This window comes from Eumetopias jubatus, unplaced genomic scaffold (assembly GCF_037043125.1).
Source record: "Eumetopias jubatus isolate StellerSeaLion01/CBP00866 unplaced genomic scaffold, mEumJub1_p1.0 scaffold_10, whole genome shotgun sequence".
Classification (NCBI taxonomy): Eukaryota; Metazoa; Chordata; class Mammalia; order Carnivora; family Otariidae; genus Eumetopias; species Eumetopias jubatus.
In genome coordinates, this window is record NW_028274816.1 from 56,989,732 (window position 1) to 57,005,687 (window position 15,956).

Genomic DNA, 15,956 nt, shown 5'->3' on the forward strand with positions numbered 1-15,956 from the left:
GATCCTGGAGTCCCGGGATCGAGTCCCGCATCGGACTCCCTGCTCAGCGGGGAGTCTGCTTCTCCCTCTGACCCTCTTCCCTCTCATGCTCTCTATCTCTCATTCTCTCTCTCTCAAATAAATAAATAAAATCTTTAAAAAAAAAAAGATTTTACTTACTTGACAGAGAGAGAGAGCACACAAGCAGGGGGAGATGGGAGAGGGAGAAGCAGGCTCCCCGCTGAGCAGGGAGCCCGATGAGGGGCTCGATCCCAGGACCCTGGGATCATGACCTGAGCCGAAGGCAGACGCTTAACCATCTGAGCCACCCAGGCGCCCCAGTAACTTTTATTCTAAAATAACCAACAGACCTGGCCGCCTAGCTGGCTCAATCCATAGAGCGTGTGACTCTTGAGATCTTGGGGTTGTGAATTCTCAAGCCCCACGATGGGGGTAGAGACCACTTGAAAAAATGAATAAATAAACCTAAAAAAATAGGGGCTCCTGGGTGGGTCGGTCGATGAAGCGATGAAGCGTCTGCCTTGGGCTCAGGTCATGATCCTGGGATCCAGGGATCAAGACCCCATGTGGGGGCTCCCTGCTCAGCAGGGAGTCTGCTTCTCCCTCTGCGGCCTCCCCCCCCCCCCCGGTTATGTTCTCTCTCTCTATGTCAAATAGATAGATAAAATCTAAAAAAAAAAAAAAAAAAAACTTTAAAAATAAATAAATAAAATAATCGATATACCAAAGTGGCACATTTTGAGGTGGCCTGCCCTGGGCCCCTAAAATTTGATAGACACATTTATTACAAAATGATTATGGGGTGGCATATTCTGACCCTTGTGCACTAAAACTGTGTAGGTGACTGACGTCAGTCTTCTGTGACATCTCAAGTGACCCCAAGGAGGAATCTGGAACAGCAAGCACTGGAAAACCAGTTAAGCAGAGGCATGCAAGCGATATTTTTAACATAACAGCATTGGCTGGAAAATGTACAATTTCATGAAGTACAGTTATTTTTTAAGCATAAAGGAAAAGTATTTTTTTCTCTCTCTCTAAGTAAACTCTCCAACTAGTGTGGGGCTGGAACTCACAACCTGGAGATCCAGAGTCACATGCTTCACCAACTGAGCCAGCTGGGTACTCCAGGAGTAGAGTTGTTTTTGTTTTGCTTTTTTAAGTAGAGTATTTGAAGCACAAAGTGGGGGCTTGAATTCACGACCCCGAGATCAAGACCTGAGCTGAGATTAAGTCAGATGCTTGACTCTAGGAGCCACCCAGTTACCCCTCTAGGAATAGAGTATTTTTGAAGTCCCCATCATTTTGTGAAAATGCATAAAGGGAAATGTCACTAAAATGGAGTCAGGAATCCAGAAGGGGGAGTGCTTGTGCTATACTAAAGAGCGTCCCCCGCCTGGGTGGCTCAGATGGTTGGGCGTCTGCCTCCGGCTCAGGTCATGATCCCAGGGTCCTGGGATCGAGTCCCGCATCGGGCTCCCTGCTCCTTGGGAGGCTGCTTCTCCCTCTGCCTCTCTCTCTCTCTCTCTCTCTGTGTCTCTCATGAATAAATAAATTAAAAAAAAAATCTTTAAAGAGCGCCCCCCCATCACCCCTCAACCAGAGGCTGCTGAGAGAGTTTGATACCTTCCCACATTCAGGTTTGCACACACACCAGTGTTAATGGCCACGTGGGCTCCCCTAGGATTGCTCCCTGCAACAGCAGAGAAAGTCTGAGGTGAAGCATGAGATGAAAAGCATCTTTAGAACTAATTTTTTATTTGCTTTTATGAATAATCTCAGATTACACACAGCTGAAGTAAATAGCAAAGAACTAGAAGATTGGTAGGGGAAGAAAAATCCAAAATGATGTGTGGAGTATAAGAAGAGGGAATATAAAAACAGAAACAAAAACAAAACAAAACAAAAAAACAAGAAAAGGGAGGCCCCTGGCTGGCTCAGTCAGTGGAGCATCTGACTCTTGATCTTGGGGTTGTGAGTTTGAGTCCCATGCTGAGTGTACAGAGATTACTTAAAAATAAAATCTTTAAAAAAAACTCAGCAGTGTTGGGGAGGTGGGTAAGGAGTGCCTATTAGCTTGAAAAGAATAAAAATTATAATGACAGCTGAATTCCCAATAAAAAGATCGGGCTACAGAGAAAGTATGGAATGATGTCTTCAAAGTGCAAAGGAGAAAGTACCAATCCAGAATTCTATACCCAGTAAAAATATCCCTAAAAATAAAAATGAAATGGACCATTTTGAGGCAAGAATTTGAGAGAATTTATCACCAGCTGCCCTACATTAAGGGAAAAAAAAAAAAAAACATGACATCTCTGCAGAGATGCAGAGAGGACCAAAGATACAAAGAATAAATATCGAGGGAAATTTAAGTTAATGTTGGCTGTATAAAACAGCAAGGATAGCATCATATGAGATTTAAAAGGCATACGGTGGGGTGCCTGGTGGCTCAGTCGTTAAGCGTCTGCCTTCGGCTCAGGTCATGATCCCAGGGTCCTGGGATCGAGCCCCGCATCGGGCTCCCTGCTCCGCGGGAAGCCTGCTTCTCCCTCTCCCACTCCCCCTGCTTGTGTTCCCTCTCTCGCTGTGTGTCTGTCAAATAAATAAATAAAATCTTTAAAAAAGAAAAAAAGAATGTATTTTCAGGGGCACCCGGCTGGCTCAGTCAGTGGGGCATGTGACTCTTGGTCTTGGGGTTGTGTGTTCGAGCCTTGAGCGTTGGTTGTAGAGACTACTTAAAAATAAAATCCTAGGGGCACCTGGGTGGCTCAGTCGTTGGGCGTCTGCCTTCGGCTCAGGTCATGATCCCGGGGTCCTGGGATCGAGCCCTGCATCAGGCTCCCTGCTCCACGGGAAGCCTGCTTCTCCCTCTCCCGCTCCCCCTGCTTGTGTTCCTTCTCTCGCTGTGTCTCTCTCTGTCAAATAAATAAATAAAATCTTTAAAAAAATAAAATAAAATAAAATCCTAAAAAGAAGAATATATTTTGAGATCTCTAGGGTAACTGAAAAAAATTTTGTAAGTTTGAATAATTTAGAGAGGGATTATAAAATATTCCAAGATTTTTCAAGAAAGTAGAAAAAGGAACACTGGACAATAAGGAGAAAATATAAATTAAATTGTAAGATGGCAGATTTAAATTCAATTATATCAGTAATTAAATATAAATGGATTGACTCCAAAGACAAAGTTTTTCAGATGGGATTTTTAAAATTCAGTTATTAAAAAAATAAAAATAAAAATTCAGTTCTAGTGACCATAGAGATTATAGAAATGTGCTTTAAATATAATGATACCAAAGAGCGAGAAGCAGAAGCCTTAAAATAAATTATAACATAAAACACTAACTTCAAAAAAAACCCAAACTGGTGTATTTGTACACCCATTTTTTTTCTTAAGATTTTTTTTTTAAGTTTTATTTATTCGAGAGAGAGCACAAGCAGGGGGAGAGACAGAGGGAAAGGGAGAAGCAGACTCCCTGCTGAGCTGGGAGCCCAACCTGGGGCTCATTCCAGGACCTGGAGATCATGACCGGAGCTGAAGGCACACGCTTAACCATGTGAGCCCCCCAGGCGCCGCTCTTAAAATTTTTTTAAAGCAATCTCTATACCCAACCTGGGGCTCCAACTCACAGCCTTGAGATCAAGAGTCCCATGCTCCACCAGCTGAGCCAGCCAGACACCCCTATATACCCATGTTTATAGCAGCATAACTCACAATAGCCAAAAGGTGGAAACAACCCACTTGTCCATAAATGGATGAAGGGATAAACCAATGTGATGTATCCCTATGGTGGAATATTATTCACCCATGAAAAAGAAATGAACCACGGACACATGCCACAACATGGATGAATCTTGAAAACATTATGTTAAATAAAAAAGCCAGACATAAAAGGACAAGTATTATATGATTCCAATTCTATGAGGTACTTAGAATTGGATTAGAGGTTATTAGGTTATTAGGGGCTGAAGGGGAAAGGAAATGGAAATGGGGGCCATGCACCAAAATTGCGCTAAGTTGGGGCGCCTGGGTGGCTCAGTCGGTTAAGTGTCTGCCTTCGGCTCAGGTCATGATCCCAGGGTCCTGGGATGGAGTTCTGCATCGGGCTCCCTGTTCAGCAGGGAGCTTGCTTCTCCCTCTGCCTCTGCTGTTCTCCCTGCTTGTGTGCTCTCTCTCTCTGTCTCCCTCCCTCTCTCTCTCTGGCATATAAGCAAATAAAATCTTTAAAAAAAATAAAAAATAAAATTGCACTAAGTGACTGAAGTCAGCCTTCTGTGACCCTCTCAAGTGACCTCAAGGAAGACTCAAAACCAGAAAAAAACCAAAAAACAGTTAAGCAGAGGCAGGCAAGCAATATTTTTAAACGATCAGATATGATAAAAAAAAAAACAACGTAATGTATTGAGATGACCTGAGGGTCTTTCTCTTGTCTCCGTGGAAATCAGTAAACCTTAATTTTTACAAATGAAACAAATTATACCTTGTGATGCTCAAGTATTTAAAGAAATGCTTGCAAGCAGATACCCCTCTCCCTTCTATATATATAATCCCCTGCAGCTAACAATCTTTGCAGCAGTTCTTCAGAGCAATCGGAAAGATTCTTTCCCAGGCTATGGTGAAGAAAGGTCGGTTTTCTTGCAGTTGGCAGGGTTTAGTGTTTAATGGATACAGAATTTTAGTTTGGAAAGATGAAAACGTTCTGGAGACAGACGGTGGGGATGGTTGCACACCCGTGTCAATGTGCTTAATGCCACTGAACTAGACCCTTAAAAATGGTGCAAGGTTTCATGTCTGTTATGCATATTTTATCACAACAAAAATTGCTTGTAGTATAGGTGGGGGGAGAGAGGTGAAGAGACAGAGCGCAGAGGATTTTTAGGGCAGCGAAAATACTCTGTATGATTTTACAGTGATGGATATATGTCATTATACATTCGTCCAAATCCATAGGATATACACCACTGAGAGTGAACCCAAAGGTAAACTATGGACTTTGGCTGATTACTCTATGTAGGTTCATCTCTGGTTTAAAAACAAACAAACAAAAAACAAGCAGGGCGCCTGGGTGGCTCGGTTGGTTAAGCGACTGCCTTCGGCTCAGGTCATGATCTTGGAGTCCCGGGATCGAGTCTCAGCATCGGGGAGCCCGCTTCCCCCTCTGACCCTCACCCCTCTCATGTTCTCTCTATTTCATTCTCTCTCTCAAATAAATAAATAAATAAATCTTTGGAAAAAAAGCATTCTGGTGAGTAATGTTGATAAGGAAGGAGACTATGCATCTTAGGGGCGGGGGAGATATGGGAAATCTCTGTTCCGCCTCAGTTTTATTGTAAACCTAACACTGCTTTAAAAATAATAATAATAAAGTTGTTTTTAAAAAAAAAAAAAACAAGTTTAGGGGGTACCCAGCTGGCTCAGTCAGTGGAACACATAGGACTCTTGATCCTCTCTTGATCTCGGGGGTTTGTGAATTCGAGCCCCACCTTGGGCGTAGAGACTATTTAAAAATGAATTTAGGTATATATTAGTATTAGACAATGAAAGCTTTAGGGTAGAATGGCATGACTAGAAATGAGACATTTCATACAAATATAATTGATTTAATTGACTTTTGGCGGTTCTCCGCCCTTCTTGCCTCGAGTCAAAGGAACTGGCTGGGCGGGCCTCAACCTTTGGGGGAGGGGCGGAGGGCGGGACGGGGTGGGGGCGGGGAGCACCGGCATGGGGACCGGGGTGGGGGGATTGGTGGCGAAGTTGAGGGGGGATGTAAATCAGGTCCTGCCGGGGGCCAACCGTAGGAAATTCTCCAATTGAGGTTAAAGGCTTTATTCCGCGGAAGCGCTTCGCAGGCACCTGAAGATCAAGTGACTCTCCAGATCTTGGTGTTTTGACAGCGGCGGAGGGAGCTGGGTCGGTGGCCTCCCCCGGCTGAAGTTTAGGTCGCTGTTATCTTTCACTGGAATTTGGGATTGGAGGTCGTTCCTGTTCCTCGCCGGAGGGTCGCTGGTTCAATCCCAGTAACGATCAGAGGAGTATTTTCTGAGGACCGTTCGTGCAAACCTTGCAGGTTATCCTCCAGTCAGCGCTCACGGGGTAGGGAAGGATGCAAAAGAAAAAGGGGGGGCCTAAGAGGGAAACTGGGGACCCCTCCACCCGATTGTGTCCTTTTCCAGCGCAGAGAAGTCTTCCTTTCGCTGGGAAGTGGGTCTCGCCTCCTGGCGCCCCCAGGGAGCAGAAGTGGCTGGGGAGAGGGCGCCTGGGTGGCTCAGTTGGTTAAGCGACTGTCTTCGGCTCAGGTCATGATCCTGGAGTCCCGGGATCGAGTCCCACATCGGGTTCCCTGCTCAGCAGGGAGTCTGCCTCTCCCTCTGACCCTGCCCCCTCTCATGCTCTCTCTCTCTCTCTCTCTTTCTCTCAAATAAATAAATAAATAAAATCTTAAAAAAAAAAAAAAGAAGTGGCTGGGGAGAAAGTTATGCGGGACCCTGGGTGCAGGAGGTGGGGGTGGGAGTCCCGGGATTCCCTTCCTGCTGGCTCCTCCTCCCCCCACCCCCACCCAATCCCTTAAACCATCCATTTTGAGGAGGGGGTCCGGAAGCAGGTACAAAGGGCCCCGGCCAGACGAGTCTCTGTCGTCGATCCTTCCTGGCGGCTCGTTGTTTTGTTTCTTTAGTTACTATTTTCACGGTGCCATCCCTCTTGTCCACAGCTCTGCAACCCTCTGTGTAGTACAGGGAACGAGCCCTTTGGGCTGCGCCACCCACAGACGCGTCCAAAAGCCGGTGCTGCGGAGATGGTGAGTGTGCCGGGTTATCGCAGAGTCCACACTGCGGGCGGGACCGGGTCGGGTTCCGGGGAGTCGGGAGCAGCTGTCCGTCCGTCCGCGGAAGCCTGATTCTCTCCGCCCTGGAGGGGTGGGGACGCCGAGAGTGGCCCACGTGGTGAGCCCTAAATGCGCCCTTCACCTTGCCCCAGGGAGCATTCCCTGGCCTGGGCCGGGGGACACCCGCGTGCGGCGGCGGCGGGGCCGGAGGGGGTGCTGTTTGGATCCATGCTAGCATTGGAGTCCGTTGTGATGAGGGCGAGCTGAAAAATTCTGGGCACTGGTCAGATCGAGGGGATGGCCATTGGGGTTCTCTTCTGGAGAAAGGGTTGCTGGGTTTGAGTTGGGTCCGATGGGCACCTTCCGCCTTTTTTGGGAACTGAGATCTCGGTAGAGGGCATTTATAAAAGGCCAAGTTGAAAGTTCCAGGGGAGTTGTCAGGATTAAACCCCGTGGTCTGAACAAGTTGCCTGTTTGTCGTTCATCGACTCCAGGAAGGTCTGGTTCAGGGGAAGCTCAGGACACCAGTGGGGATGTGTTTCGTCTGCCAGATGTGCGTGTTTTCCTTCTACCTGCTTACCTGAGCCCGCCCAGAATGATGCATTCTCTTTTTGTTTTTTGCTTTCCCCACTGTAACTAATGTGTCTGAGATCACCAGGGGCTCACCGGGAGCCCCAGTTGTATTGGCTTGTTGCAAGGAGAGACAGCGATTGCACCAGAGAGGAACCTTGCAAATGAAGGGATGGAGTCATTCCTTATAGGATTCCGGGAGGTGGGGGAGGGGAGAGGGTGAATTCAGGGTAAATGTAAGTGCATCCCAGCTTAGATTGGCTCAAGCTGAACCGCGTGCAAAGGAATCATCTGGTCCGGATGGTCCCTTGGAAACTACAAGGTCAGATAGAGGTGGAATGTGGTGTCCCAAACCCCTTATCTGAAGCTCTGCCCGGAGTTGCAAGTTGAGGCTGCCTCTCAGTCCATGTGACTCAAGATCCCCCAGGCAACAATGGGATGTTCTTTTCCTACTGATAGGATGTCACAGCCGCATTGTTGAGGGTTATGATTTTTAGGGAACAAAGTTTATCAGTGAGTTAGAAAACAGTTAAGGGGGGTGGGAAAGGAGTCCTTTTGACTTCGCTGCTGGTTTCCTTGGGGTCTGATCTCTTTCTGTGATGGCTGGGCGGGTTTGCATCCTTGCGTTCACGATGACAGGGCTGCCTATAATCCCCAGTTTGCCCCAGCACTTAGTAACTTTATCATACCGAGTGTCACATTTCTGTTGATGAAAACCTGAGTTCACGTGAACCCCGGAGTAGTGAATGCAAGGGGATTTTGGGGACACCACATAAATGTTGAAATTCTTGAAACCGAAGTAGTATGGATGCCTGTTTCTTTTTTTTTTTTAAGATTTTATTTATTTATTTGTCAGAGAGAGACATAGCGAGAGGGAACACAAGCAGGGGGAGTGGGAGAGGGAGAAGCAGGCTTCCCGCTGAGCAGGGAGCCCGATGCGGGGCTCGATCCCAGGACCCTGAGATCATGACCTGAGCTGAAGGCAGATGCTTAACGACTGAGCCACCCAGGCGCCCCTGGATGCCTGTTTCTTAAGAAATGGAGTCAGTATATATATATATTTTAAAGATTTTATTTCTTTATTTGTGAGAGAGATTGAGAGAGTGAGCGAGCACAAGCAGGGGGAGTGGCAGGCAGAGGGAGAAGCAGGCTCCGGTCCTGGGATCAGGACCTGAGCCCAAGGCAGATGCTTAACTGACTGAGCCCCCCAGGCATCCCAGAATCAGTATATTTAAGAAGATGTGGGTATTCCAGTTCCGACTAGAAGAACACTCTGACATCTGGCACGTTGTTTGCACCCCTAGAGAATTTTGAAATGTGAAAGCCATTAATTAAATCTCTCCAGTAGAAGGAATTCTTACTTTGGCTGGAAAAAATGACTTCAAGGTAAAAAAAAAAAAAAAAAAAAAAGCGAACCTCATCAGTTGCGTCGTAAACTATTTAATTGTAGACTGTATTTCGCTTAATAACGTATTTCTGGAATATGCAACAGATCAGCGTGTTTAAAAAAATTGCAGGTTGGTTAGGGTAGACCTTGAAGGCTTCCTCCATCTGCCCTGGTTTGCTCTGTCCGAGACTCCTGGTCACCCAGAAGCAATCACATTTGTAGATGCTTGCAAATCTTCTCAGGGTTCCTTATTTTTCCTTCAATTCATGAACATGAGAAAATGAGCTCTTTGTGCACTCTTCGGCAGCTAATGTTACAGATTTAAAAAGACGCAAGTGACCGAATGCAGTATTCGGGTCTTCGGAGACAGATAGAGGGTATTTGATTCTATAAAAACGTTACTGCTAGGGATATCTGGGTGGCTCAGTCAGTTAAGCGTCTGCCTTCGGCTCAGCTCATGATCCCAGAGTCCTGGGATCGAGTCCCGCATCAGGCTCCCTGCTCCACGGGAAGCCTGCTTCTCCCTCTGCCACTCCCCCTGCTTGTGTTCCTGCTCTTGCTGTGTCTCTTTCTGTTAAATAAATACATAAAATCTTAAAAAAAAAAAAGTTACTGCTAGTGTTTCTCAGCGTGATAATGTTGTGGCCACATTTTAGAAGATTCCTCGCGCTTTAGAGATTGTAATGGACGTATTAAGGATGCGATGCTGTGATGGCTGGAGTTCAGTGCAATAGGAGAAGGGCAGTGAAGGGGGATGGGAAGAAGTGGCATGGAAACAGGTGGATGGTGGGTGAGGGCTTGCCTGCATTTCATTTTCCCTGTATTATGCATGTTCACACTTTCCGTGATTCAACGCAAATGGTTAGAAAGTTATTTTGTACTGCTAAGCTTTTTTTTCTCTATTTAAAGATTTTAAGTAATCTCTACATCCAAGGTGGGGCTCAAACCCACAACCCCGAGGTCAAGAGTCACACACTCCACTGGACCGAGCTCCCCAGGTGCCCTGAAGATATATTTAATACATAAAAACACATACCAATCCTTGATATCATCTGACTTTGTTTATATGTCTATTTACTCTCTATATATTTTGAGTTTCTATGCCAAAATGTTTCAGATTCTGGAAAAAATGTTTCAAAATACAAAATGTAAAAAACACAATTTAAAAAATCACCTAAATATTAAAAGTCACTAGAAATCAGGGCTTCCAGGATACAGGTATGGTGCTTTACAAAAAAGAGAAAGAGAAAATAAAATAACAATATCTCTAACACCTGTCCAGAGTTTGAATTCCAGCAGTTTCTACCAAAAATATCTTTCAGAGTTAGATTTCTTTTTTTTTTAAATGAAGATTTTATTTATTTATTTTAGAGAAAGAGCGTGAACGGGGGAGGGGGCAGCGAAAGAGGGAGGGGGAGAGAACCTCAAGCTGACTCCAGGCTCAGCTTGGTGCCCAACGCAGGGCTCGGACTCAAGACCCTGAGATCATGACCTGAGCCGAAATCAAGAGTTGGGCGCTCAGCGGAGCCACCCAGGCTCTCCTCTTTTTTATTTTTTAAGCTTTATTTATTTAAGTCATCTCTACAACCAACATGGGGCTTGAACTCACCACCCCAAGATCTAGAATCGCACGTTCCCTCGTGTGGCCAAAAGGGACAACGAAGGTGTGATTAGATGCCCGTGGACATTTTTGCACACATCTCAGGTGGCGGGTCTCTCTCTCCATCACCTCCGTGTAAATGGAGTGCCTGCTGCCCTCTTGTGGCCGAGGCTGAAATCCCATCAGCGGCTTCAGGTGCCAAGAGAGCTTTGTTCCCACTTCCCAAAGTAGTGGGCAAGTAGTGAGCAAAATGAGGCATTTTCACACCCTGCAAAGAAACACGTCCTCTTCACATTTTCACCTCGGTGTCTGAGCATCCGTGCTTGTCTCCTGAATCAGTTATTTCATTCGGGTGCAAAATGGCAGCTCTTTAATGCAATCATTGCTTCCAAGTTTTTAGCTGGAACTCTGTAGGGTTTTCCGTCATCAAGAAGGACTATACAGGGCGCCTGGGCGGCTCAATTGGTGAAGCGACTGCCTTCGGCTCAGGTCATGATCCTGGAGTCCTGGGATCGAGTCCCACATCGGGCTCCCTGCTCAGCGGGGAGTCTGCTTCTCCCTCTCCCTCTGCCCCTGCTTGTGTTCCTGTTCTCGCATGCGCGCGCACGCGCTCTCTCTCTCTCTCGTTCTCTCAGTCAAAAACAAAACAAAACAAAAACTTAAAAAAAAAAATCACAGGCTCTTCTGACTGAGACAGCCAGGCACCCCAACTCTTTTAGTTTTAGATTTGAATCTTTCTTCTCAGACTAAAAGCCTTGCTTCCTTCTTAACATAATCCCTTTGCCTGATCCTACAGTGCATATAAAACACCCCTGAGAAGCAGTGTCCACATTGACTCGTATTCATTTAGCAGCAACGTCAGGGTCTGATTTCCGTTCTTTTGTACAATAGACTATTAATGCTAAGGTTGTAGTGTGTCTCAGATGAATTGTTCACTCCAAGTGGTTAACCTGCAGTTGGATATACCCTTGGCGTCATTTAGTTGAGCTTCCCTATTTGGGGGATTTTTTTTTTTTAAGATTTTATTTATTTATTTGACAGAGAGAGACACAGCGAGAGAGGGAACACAAGCAGGGGGAGCGGGAGAGGGAGAAGCAGGCTTCCCGCTGAGCAGGGAGCCCGATGCGGGGCTCGATCCCAGGACCCTGGGACCACAACCTGAGCCGAAGGCAGACGCTTAACGACTGAGCCACCCAGGCGCCCCTGCATCATACTTTAAGCAAGCCTCATTATTGAATATCTGGGGGTGGTCTCCAATCGTTTGCCGTTAGAAATAACCTTCAATAAATAATTATGTGCACATTATCGTTTGGCTTTGGGGCCAGGGTAGTCTTGGAGTCACCCACAAAGACAAATGCTGGGTCAAGGGATGAATGCCAACACAGTTTTGGTAAATTGTGTCTGATTCACTTCAGATTGGAGGTGGGACAGTTCTATGTAAGACTTCGGAAGGCTCACCTTGATACTCCTTGATTTACAGACAGTTTACCCCAGTCTCTACGTCTGCCATCCTGTGACAATGCGTCCTTCCACGGGCTGTATGCAGATTTCTATACTCTTTTTTTTTAAGATTTTTTTTTTATTTGAGAGAGAGACAGAGAGCAGAAGCAGGGGGAACAACAGGTAGAGGGAGAAGCAGGCTCCCCACTGAGCAAAGAGCCCGATGCAGAGCTCGATCCCAGGACCCCGGGATCATGACCTGAGTGGCCCCCTCATGGTACCTCGTCTGTATCTTCAAATGCCTTGTTTCCAAACTGGGTCCCGTTCAGAGGTCCTGGGGGTTAGGACGTCGGCGTAGCTTCGGGAGGGGATGCAATTCAACCCCTAACAGTGCCCCAAATGGGTGTGTCGTTTCAGGACTCCGTGACCTTCACAGACGTGGCCGTGAATTTCACCAGGGAGGAGTGGACCCTGCTGGACTCTGCGCAGAGAATTCTCTACAGAGACGTGATGTTGGAAAACTGCAGGAACCTGGCCTCGGTGGGTGAGTGTCCTTCCCTCCCACACACATCCGTGGCCGGGACCGATGGGAGTCAGACCCCCTCCTGGGTTCCCAGAGCTGTGCTGAGAAATGGGACGGGGGGTACTGCTGAATAACCACGTTGGGGCCAGTGTCCCCAAGGGGTGGACATAGGGTTCACCCCATGAAACAGGAAATCTGTCCGTAGCATTACATTTTTATTCTCTTCATGATTAACAGCCCTCGGGAGATCTTAGGTGGGTGAACACGGAACATGGAGTTTCAGTGCATTCATGAGGAAAACGGAGGGACCACTTCGTTGCTCCATACTCACACTTGCTTAGCTCTGGAACCCCTGCAGACCAAAGCGTGCGACCCTGTTCCATGGAAAATGCTGGCACCACCACTCCCTTGGGCCATGCACTGTGCCATTCCCCGGTGACCGGGATCTCAACTGGGCAAACCTAGTCTGGTCTCTCATTTGGAGCAAGAAGCGGGTCCGGGAATGGTGCAGGGGAAATTTACCTTGTGCACCTGCCTACCCGGCAGACGTGAGTCCTTACGAGGAAGGATTTCACAGTGTGGAAATGTTGAAGAATCCATTCCGTGCGTGTGCAAAACAGCTGCAGCTCCTCAAAGAGTTAAACATAGAATCAGCACATGACCCAGCAATTCCACTCCTTAGTATCTACCCGCAGGAGTTGAAAACATGTTCCAACACATGCACGTGGAGGTGTGTTCATAGCAGCAGTGGAAACAAACTAGTTGCCCATCAACAGGTGAATGGACAAACAAAATATAGTCTGTCCACACAGTGGAATATTACTCAGCCGTAAAAAGGAGTGAAGCACTGATGACAGGTTGCAGTGTGGGGGCGCCTGGGTGGCTCAGTCGGTTAAGCGTCTGCCTTCGGCTCAGGTCGTGATCCCAGGGTCCTGGGATCGAGCCCCGCATCGGGCTCCCTGCTCCGCGGGAAGCCTGCTTCTCCCTCTCCCACGCCCCCTGCTCGTGTTCCCTCTCTCTGTCAAATAAATAAAATCTTAAAAAAAAAAAAAAACCAAAACAGGTTGCAATATGGATAAACCTCGAAAGCATTAATGTTAAGTGAGAGAAGGCAGACACGAAAGACTACTTACTGTCTGATTTCATTTATATGAAATGTCTGGCATAGGTAAATCTACAGAAACAGAATGCAGATTAGTGGTTGCCAAAGGCTGGAGGGAAGAACAGGGAGTGGCCAAGTCATGGTCTAGAAGTTCTTCCTTCCTTCCGGGGTGATGGAGATGTCCTGGAACTGAGTAGAGGTGCTGGTTGCATCACATGCCCATTGTCCTTGATGCCACTGAAAGGTACCCTTTAAAATGGTTACTTTTATGTTAAGTGAATTGCATTGCAATTTTTAAAAATTTTTTAAGGAATTTATTTATTTGGGGGAGAGAGAGCAAGTACAAGCAGGGGGAGAGGGGCAGAGGCAGAGGGAGAGGGCGAAGCAGACTCCCTGCTGAGCAAGGAGGCGGGTGCGGGGCTCAATCCCAGGACCCCAGGATCATGACCTGAGCCAAAAGCAGGCGTTTAATGGCCAGAGCCACCCAGGCGCCCCGCCCCTTCATCTTTAATCTTAGTCTGTTCGGGCTGCTGTGACAGAACACCACGGTCTGGGTGACTTAAACACGGACATTACTCTCTCACATTCTGGAGGCTGGGAAGTTCCTGGTCAAGGGGCCAGCGGGTTCGTTCCCATCGAGGTCTCTCTCCCCGGTTTGCAGATGGCCACCTTCTCGCTGTGTCCTCACATGGTGGAGGGACCGTGAGCTCCGTTCTCCTGCTCTTGTAAGGATGCTAGTCCCATCATGGGGGCCCCACTGTCATCCTGTCTCATCTGAACCCAGTTACCTCCCAGAGGCCCCACCTGCAAATACCATTTGCAGGGATAGTTAGGGCTGCAACATAGGGATTTGTGGGGGACCCAAACTCAGCCCACGACAGACTCTTTGTCCAGTTCTCTCCCGCGTGGCATTCCTGATTACACCCTCGATCCCCACAGAGCCCATCCTCACCACATGGCCCAAATCCCTGATGTCTTTCTGCTCGCTTGCTTGCCCCTCCTTCCCTTCCACGTCTCCCTCACGTATGCTGAGTGAGCATTTGAAAAGAAACCCACATGGGCATTTGCCTACGTTAGCATCTCCAACCCACCTTAAACTCTCAACAAACTCTCAACTTCTGTGTCCCTTTATTTCAGATTTGGTGACTCAGCATAAAACCAAAAACTCAACCCCTCAGCAGGACATTCTTGCCAAAAAGACACCTGATGTGTCTGATGAAGCAAACAGAGTGTGTGCCGTGAGCCACAGTTCCCGGCCCTCCCCATGGGGAGAAGACTGGAAAAAATGCCACAAAACAGATGAGCCACCCAAGCAAAGGGAGCAGAAGTTGAAGCGAGTTGCCGCTGTGCCCAAGAAGGACGAGTCTCCGGTTATAATCTGTGAGTATCACGAAATGAGGGACAACTCTCCACCTAGCTCACGGAGAGATTCCACAAGAAACTGTATCCAAAAATGTGGCTCAAATACTGTGAAACAAAAGCCTGTCCTAACCAGTCATCAAAAGATCTATAGAAACAACAAAAATGATAGAGTCTTATGGCAGAGCACCAAGCTGACCCCATTCGTAGGAAGTGAGGCAGAGCCAGAGTCCAAAATAGGGACTGACCATCAGAACAGTGGGCTTCACACGCATAATCGTATCTGCATGGGGGTGCACATTCACGAATGGGATCCATTTGGAAAAGCCTTTGGTGAAGACATTTCCCTTAGGGTGTACAAGCCTCCCATTAAAGAGAAGACTTACGCGTCTAATCCGTGTGCCATCACCTTCCAAAATAGCTCGACCCATGACGTGCAGAGGCAATCCTGTACGGCAGAGGCAAATCATGAGAAGAATCAAGGTGAGAAAACCTTTGCCCACATGGCAAATTCTGACTCACACAGGAAGACTAAGACGAGAGGGGGGAAATATAAATGTCAAGACTGTAGGAAAAGTTACGTGTATCTGTCATTCCTTATGAGACATATGGAAATTCACACCGGAGAGAAACCCTATGAATGCAAGACCTGTGGGAAAGCCTTTAGATATTCCTTACACCTTCATAAACATTTAAAAAAGCACATTATGAAGAAGCCCTATAAATGTGAGGAATGTGGGAAAGCCTTCACCAAGTCTTCCAGATTTAAAAACCATCTAAAAACTCACAGTTGAAGGACGCCTGGCCACCTCAGTTGGAGGAGCGTGCAACTCTTGATCTCAGGGTTGTGAGTCTGAGTGTCACGTCGGGTGTAGAGATTGCTTAAATAAATAAAACAATCTTTTTTTTTTTATTTGAGAGAGAGAGAGAACGAGAGATAGAAAGCACGAGAGGGAAGAGGGTCAGAGGGAGAAGCAGACTCCCTGCTGAGCAGGAAGCCCGATGCGGGACTCGATCCCGGGACTCCAGGATCATGACCCGAGCCGAAGGCAGTCACTTAACCAACTGAGCCACCCAGGCGCCCATAAATAAAACAATCTTAAAAAATAAATAAATAAAAATAAAAATTCACAGTTGAGAGTGGTCCTGTGAAT

The 15,956-nt window shown here is 47.1% G+C and overlaps 1 protein-coding gene across 1 annotated transcript; it reads left to right on the top strand.

The window, feature by feature from the left end:
• Nucleotides 1-12,217: 12,217 nt before the first annotated feature.
• ZNF114 (zinc finger protein 114) lies at nt 12,218-15,596 on the top strand. The gene is made up of 2 exons (XM_028087866.2): nt 12,218-12,362; nt 14,581-15,596. Exons 1-2 carry the CDS (start codon nt 12,218-12,220, stop codon nt 15,594-15,596), a joined length of 1,161 nt encoding a protein of 386 aa, XP_027943667.2.
• The last annotated feature ends 360 nt before the right edge of the window (nt 15,597-15,956 follow it).

Coding starts and splice junctions, on each gene's coding strand:
- ZNF114 (XM_028087866.2), top strand. CDS start 12,218: ATGGGTGTGTCGTTTCAGGACTCCGTGACCTTCACAGACGTGGCCGTG. Junction 12,363..14,580: donor CAGGAACCTGGCCTCGGTGG/GTGAGTGTCCTT, acceptor CCTTTATTTCAG/ATTTGGTGACTCAGCATAAA.